This window comes from Lytechinus pictus, chromosome 12, assembly GCF_037042905.1.
Source record: "Lytechinus pictus isolate F3 Inbred chromosome 12, Lp3.0, whole genome shotgun sequence".
In the NCBI taxonomy this organism is placed as follows: Eukaryota; Metazoa; Echinodermata; class Echinoidea; order Temnopleuroida; family Toxopneustidae; genus Lytechinus; species Lytechinus pictus.
In genome coordinates this window covers 12,065,021-12,072,378 of record NC_087256.1, presented here as the reverse complement: position 1 = coordinate 12,072,378, position 7,358 = coordinate 12,065,021, and the positions used below count along the sequence as shown (strand labels likewise).

Here is a 7,358-nt window from a genome sequence, read left to right as displayed (position 1 = left end):
ATTACCAACAAAATTAATTTCCCCTATACATGTACAGGTACTAGATAAACTTATATCTCGCTAGGACTGTACGGGGGTGACTCTCATAAGTGCTGCGCTAGCCGGCGTGTGCGAGGATTATTCTGTATCCCTTAAAATACGTCCCGTTAAAGACAGCACGAAAATCACGCCCTTCATAATGTTTATGGCTTAGGTCTGCTCCCGGGTCTCCTCAAATTTGCAACCCTATATGGCGTAGATCTACTCAAATTTGCCGAGAAAATTTGCACCCCTAAATGGCGTAATCTTCATAACCAATTTAGCAACCCTAAATGGCGTGAAGAGAGAGGGAAAAGGCTATTTTACCAGCGAATGCCAAAGACGTCGACGACGCATTTGAGTGCTAGCTGAACATGTGAAACGGGACCCTTTTCGACGCTTTTTCTGGACGCGGGTGCGTAGCAGGCCATGTGGAGAGTGACCCCCCGGAAAAATTCCTTCTCCTATTTAGGTTGATCGGATCATATCCTGGTGGGTCAGCGTCAAACTTGAACTTAACTGGTTCACATCTCCAATGCTTGTCGAGTCCATTCTCGAAGCTGTAAACACTGGGTGCTTTGGCTACTTAATTTCTGAGACTATTCCAAGGTTTTCTCATTCTTATGTAAAAAAGATTTCTTACGTTTCTCAGTGACTGATCTTGCGATAAACAATTTTGTTATCATGACCTCTGGTAGGCCCATGCACCTGACCCAGATCTGGCACTACCTCCTGGTCATAATATATGAAATAACTCGTAAGTTTCAATTATACATGTATCCCCTCGCGCACGGCAGTATGTCAATGTAGGGAGTTGTGGCCCTTCTTTGTACATTTTCTAGCAGAGCACTGTAAAAAATATTGGGTAAAATGTGTTACTTCCACGAGGGTAATTATGTGTCCAACCAATTTGAAGCAGTGTTTTACCCGATCTGCCAATGCGGGAAGCATACTGTCCAGTAAGGTTAAAAATGAACAGCAATTACTTCAGAATGGGCAAAACCGATTTTCATCACACTGGATAAATAAAAATGAACAAAAGAAATGCCCAATGTTGGTTGGACACATAATTTCCCTCATGGATCACTTTTACCCAATATTTTTTAGAGTGTGCATGAATATTTTATTCAAGTAAGGACTCAATACGGCATGTGCATACTCTAAATGTGGCCTGATCAAGGTTTTATACAGTGCGTATCAAAAAAAGGTTTACACTTAGAAAAAATCCTGTAAAATTATACATTTGTGATATCCTGAAAATTTTTCCACATTTTAACATTGGTACAGATCAATTTAACCAATTGACGATATAAATGTCGAAAAATATTTCCGCTTGAGTGAGCACCACTTACTTTAGAAAAGTTAGTGAAAAATGATTTGCGCAGAACTTTGAAATAGTTATGCGAATAAAAGTAGACCTTAATCTGTTAATAATGAGGAACATGTGCATGGAATTTAGCTAGTAAAATTAATTTGAAGATATCCTTTACCTTTTTTAATTTGTTTCCTTGCCCAAAACACTTCGAAGAGTGCATTGCGCCCCATCCCACTCCCCCACACCGCGGCCATTGTGACGATATTTGATTTACACTGAGCTGTGATTTACATGAAATGGCTTAGGCCTGATTTTTATTTTGTTAATAATAATAATAATAATAGCCAATTTTTATAAAGCGCTTATCCCATAATGGCTCAAAGCGCGTTACAGCATATTATTACCCCGGGCATTGGATTCATTTCAATCCCGCACGAAAAGTGCACAATTTCCACTCCCTGGGGAGCATTCGTTGCATTCATCGCAGCCTCGCCTCATTATGGCGCTGGAAAAATCAAACATTGTCAAGCTTGGAAAAAGTGCGGAGAAACAAGTATTAAATGAAAAATGAATTGTAAACTCACTTTAAATGATAAAAACTTAGTGAAAAAATGCTGGAGATGTCTGATATAATCTTTTGTTCAGATTCAGTTGTGTCCTCAGATCCAGCTGGCACAAAAAGGGTAAGGTTGTGCTTACTAAGTGTTGACATTTCAGTTTGGGTGGTAAAATTGTTACAAAATGCTTGAATGTATCCGTTTTAATTCAACTGACTAAAAGTGCAGGGGAAATGTATGAGAAGTATTTCGCAGGGTAAGTTTGATATCGCCTGTTTCCCCTTGACACAGCGTGAAAATGAGCATTTCTGCGCAAACAGATTTCTGCGAGCGATACAAAAATGCACAGTGCTCACTCAAGTGTAACATTCTGTCAAAACTTTTACTTTCATTAGATAGATGAGACCCAAACCCAAGAATATATGTGAAAGAATTACCCACATACTGTATATTTTTTCATTCCCAGGGCTTTTTCAAAGTGTAAACTTTTTTTATACGCACTGTATAGGAGTAAAAGGTTCTCCTTGTGTAGATAAACAAAATGTTCTAATTTTTATCAGAACCTATTGGCTTTATTGATCTTTGCCTGAAAATGTTGGTCAAAGACTAAGCTTTGTGTCATTGATCACGCCTAAATCTTTATTGTTTTCAACTTGTGATAAATTATGTGTGGCATTACCATGTGTCATTGTGTAGTCATTAAATTCATTATTCCCTTTTTCCAATTGTAAGTATACAACACTTATCCGGGTGGAACTTTAACAGCCACTTGTCAGACCAGGAAACAAGACGATCTCATAGTCTGCTTGTAATAACTCGGCATCAATGTCATTCTCTACATGTTTATATATCTTCGTATTATCTGCAAATAAATAAATTTTACTTGACGAAATCTGATCTGGCAGATCATTGATGTACATGACAAAAAGCAGGGGATGACACTCCCTTCACAGTAAAAAAAAACTTTGTTTAAGCCTGTCACTCTAACAACACGTTGTTTAAACTTGTTTGTAATTGTTAAAACTTTTTAAACAACTTGTTTAAAAAGTTTAAACAGTTGTTTAAAAAGTTTAAACAATTGTTTAAAAAGTTAAAACAGTTGTTTAAAAAGTTTAAACAGTTGTTTAAAAATTTTAAACAGTAGTTGTTAGAGTGACGGGCTTAAACAACGTGCTCAAAATTTTAAACAGCGTTTTTACAGTGTTGCGGGATTCCGATAGTAACATCAGCCCAGTCAGAGAAGGCACCATTAACACAAACACGGTGCTTCATACCGACCAGAAAAGATTTGACCCACTCACACATGGGCTTGGATATGCTAAAAGCCTAAACTAATTATCATTATAACATAAGTGAATTTTTTAAGGTTAAATATGGAAAAATATGTTATTAACTTTACTCTGCCAAGCATAGCACATTTGCTCTATATACTGTAAAGGAGTCAATGACAAAGATTCAGTGTATAGGACGATTGGAATAGTATAGGATTAGGATGTAGGATATTAGGATAGGATAAGATATGATGATAAAGATCAGAGTGTAGAGTTGTAAGGGTGGACTTCACCTTGAAACTAATTAGTATTTTTTTATGATTGCCATATGTTGGAATAACGTTTGAGCAACGTTGTGACAACGTTGTAACAATGTTGGAGAAATTTTGACAGACAACGTTGGAGAATTGTTGCTGGACAACGTTGCACCAATGTTGTAAACATAGCTTGACTGACGATGTATGCGTGTGCACTTCCATCGATGCTGTAACGTTGCCCACCGACGTTGCAGCAACTTTGTAATTGATGACTCAGCCAACATTGGACCAACGTTGCTGGACAACGTCTTTTTCTCTCGTTTCCTCCATTATGCCAACTGGTATATGAATTTGCCGACTGCCATGAATGTTTGGGGGTGTTACACCCCCCATACCCCTCCCCCTCTCGCTATGGCCCTGTCTCGAGGCATTGTGTTACCTGCATGTGAAGGTCATCAACATAAGTTGTTAATTTGCGATGCAATGCATTATTCAATCAATACCAAAAGTTCCCACACAAGTAATTTTCGTATCAACAATATTAAACAAATAGGCGTGGTCATCGTCTTATAATCGGGGGAGCGCTTCATCAACATTTTTGTCCGACAAGTTGTCAGATCTGACAACTTTTCTGGAGTTTGATTGGCTGAGAGTCACTGTTACTATGGTAACTGTCGGATAAAATAGGACTTGTCGGATAAAACGTCCGACAAGTCCTTTCATGAAACGTTCCCGTGGTGAAATCTACAAACAAGAGCGAGCCTTTATCAGAAGCATTTCTGTTTCCAGACAATATTGTTGCAGGACAAAGTAGTAGTAGTAGTAGTAGTAGTAGTAGTAGTAGTAGTAGTAGTAGTAGTAGTAGTAGTAGCAGTAGCAGTAGCAGTAGCAGTAGCAGTAGTAGTAGTAGTAGTAGTAGTAGTAGCAGTAGCAGTAGCAGTAGCAGTAGTAGTAGTAGTAGTAGTAGTAGTAGTAGTAGTAGTAGTAGTAGCAGTAGCAGTAGTAGTAGTAGTAGTAGTAGTAGTAGTAGTAGTAGTAGTAGTAGTAGTAGTAGCAGTAGCAGTAGTAGTAGTAGTAGTAGTAGTAGTAGTAGTAGTAGTAGTAGCAGCAGCAGCAGTAATGGTGGATGAGGAGGAGGAGGAAGAAGACAAAGAAGAGGAAGAGGAGGAAGAAGAAGAAGAAGAAGAAGAAGAAGAAGAAAAAGAAAAAGAAGAGGAGGAAGAAGAAGAAGAAGATGAAGAAGAAGTAGAAGAGGAAGAGGAGGAAGAAGAAGAATAAGAAGAAGAGGAATAAGAAGAAGAAGTAGAAGAAGAAGAAGAAGAAGGAAGAAGAAAAGAAGAAGAAGAAGGAGGAGGAGGAGATAGTGGAAGAGAGGCGAAGAGAGGAAAAGAAGATGATGAAAAGGAATAAACTACACACAGTGCATACGCCAAATGGGGTTTTTACTGAAAATTTTCACTATTAAAAGTGGTCAAGAAATCACTTAATTTCACTTTAGAAAATGCACAAACATACTTGGTCGCTTCTCTTCATCACTTGATATTGAGTTACTTCAATCGTTATTACGCGTCTCCCCCCCCCCCCTCGAAAAATCCTGATCCCGTATGTGTTTAAGCAGGGGCGGATCCAGGATTTTCCAAAGGGGGGGGGGGACATTTTCCCGAGGAAAAATTTGACAAGCAAAAAAAAAAGAGGTCTTCACTTTCAAAAGGGGGCACACACTACTGTTTTAACGGCATCTTTACATTACATATTGTAATTGTGCCTTTCAAAGGGGGGGGGGGCACGGACCGGCTTTAATTTGCCCCCCCCCCCCCCTGGATCTTCCAGTGTAGTGTAAGTCTGTGACTGAGAGGAGGAAAATGGAAAGGGAAAGAGAAAACAAGTATTATTATTTTCAACCTCGATCACAAAAGGTTCCACGCAAATAAATAAGAGCTATGCCGCCTCATAATTTCTTTCATTTCCACTCGCTGAATAAACATGATTGTGTTTGCATCATTGCCCAGTTCACTTCTCTGTTTGCCTCAAATATGCAGCATTGAAGGCCTGCTAAATTTGTCATCCCAGAAAAAATCAAACCAACAAGTATACAATAGAAATACACCTTTGCCATATTTCCTCTCACCTTGACTTTCGAAAAAAAAAGAGACAACACACTTTTTTCCCGATAAACAGGATTTCGTTGAACAGTTATCGGCATAAAATGCTCGCACTACTATATACTCCCACAAAAAGTAGAGTTCCGGTTTACAACAACAGTTATTGTAGTAGGGAATACTGTCGTCATGATTAATTGAATAAAAACTGCACGATAAGTTGTTTTCGCTTCATTGTATTGTCCCATTGCCATCTTGTTTCGTTGAGGGATAAGGAAACATCTTCTGCTCCACCATTATCATGGCATCTCTATCGAAATCGAAGTCCATTTCGAAGAAGCAATCTACACCCGTAACCACTGCTAGTGATGAGCTCGACTACGATAGCTGGGATGACAGCTGGGGTGATGATATCGATGAAATAAGCGACTGGGACGATGATGATGACTGGGATCTTGATGACGACATCAAGATCTCCACGCCCAGCAGGGCAAAATCGCTCAAGAAACAGAAGCAGAAGAAATCTATAGCCCAGGTAACGTTTTTCAGAAATTTATATACTGTAGATAATTATCATAAAGCATGAGGGTTCGTTATAATCTGTCAATATCCACGTTATTTTATGAGAAGACACTATAAAGGTTGCCTGTTCGTATATGATGTTCGTATATATAGGGGTCGCATTTGGTGGTACGGCACGAGGTGACATATCCCCTTTTCGATGCATTTTTCCCCTTCTCTCTTCCTTTATCCTGTCCCCCTTTTTCTATACGACATAAAAAAAAAATAACGTGTCTCTACCCCCCCCCCCCGTAGCACCACCCCAGTTGTATACAAAATCACCTTTATTTGTGAAATAGCGATGAAAGAGAACTTTTTGTATCGTGTACGGTGTACCTAAAATGTGTACAGAGATATACTTTCTTGAGTTTTCCAAATATCTTTAAGGTGTAAATTGGCCTACTGAGAATATAGACGGTAGACCTAGGCTACATGACGTGTGTACAAGGAAGAATTGGCAGACCCCGTAATATCTGTACGCCTGAACAAATTAACACAGAAACACACCCTCACACACGCACACAAAAAAGAAAAGAAAAAGAGAAGAAAGAAATAGACATGCTTACATTATTGATTTTGAAGATATAGTATAGTCTGCAGGTTTTTGGTTTTCTCAATTTTCATACTTTAGCACATAATGCTGAGGAGACTAGATCCACATTTGAGTCTGTACTTGCAGACTAGAGCTAGGATGGCAAGTGAGGTATCCTGACTATAGTTTTAATTGCATGTGGAAACTGAGACGAAAACTCACATTTAATTTGTTTCGCATATCTAAATAGAATCAGACTAAAGGCTATTGACAAATTCATTCTAACCATGACAATACAAACAAGGATATGATCTGGGACCTGTATCAAATTCATGGAAAATAACTTACCATTGATGCGATAGCATTGTTTCTAATCATGATAAATTAAATACTAGTAGTATAAGCCAAAACGTTTGGGCATATAGACATATAAACAGCTATGTGCAACCATTACCATTGTAAATATATTGCTTCTATACAATAATGGTGAAACCATGGAGTAACTGTAGGCGGCATATATAGGCCTAGATGGATCTTTTTAAATTCTGAGTGGTTGTTTCCGCATACCAAGTCATACCAACCAAAACACGAACAAGTAAATAACTGCTTTCCATGGCGAAGAGACGAGCGGGCAAGCACAAAAGAAATGAATTTTACGTCGCTTGTTCGAGTATATACGACTGCACTATTGTGGAAAAAAATCAGTGAATATGAATTTAGAATGAAAATTTCTCTTGCATTGACTTTT

The 7,358-nt window shown here is 38.5% G+C and overlaps 1 protein-coding gene across 1 annotated transcript in view; it reads left to right on the top strand.

Moving 5' to 3' along the window:
* The first annotated feature begins 5,594 nt into the window (after positions 1 to 5,594).
* LOC129272398 (transient receptor potential cation channel subfamily A member 1 homolog) overlaps positions 5,595 to 7,358 on the top strand; it is a 30,210-nt gene continuing 28,446 nt past the window's right edge. The window contains exon 1 of the mRNA XM_064107634.1: positions 5,595 to 6,052. Coding sequence (XP_063963704.1) covers positions 5,819 to 6,052 — 234 coding nt within the window. The 5' untranslated portion in view covers positions 5,595 to 5,818. The remainder of the gene's footprint in view (positions 6,053 to 7,358) is intronic.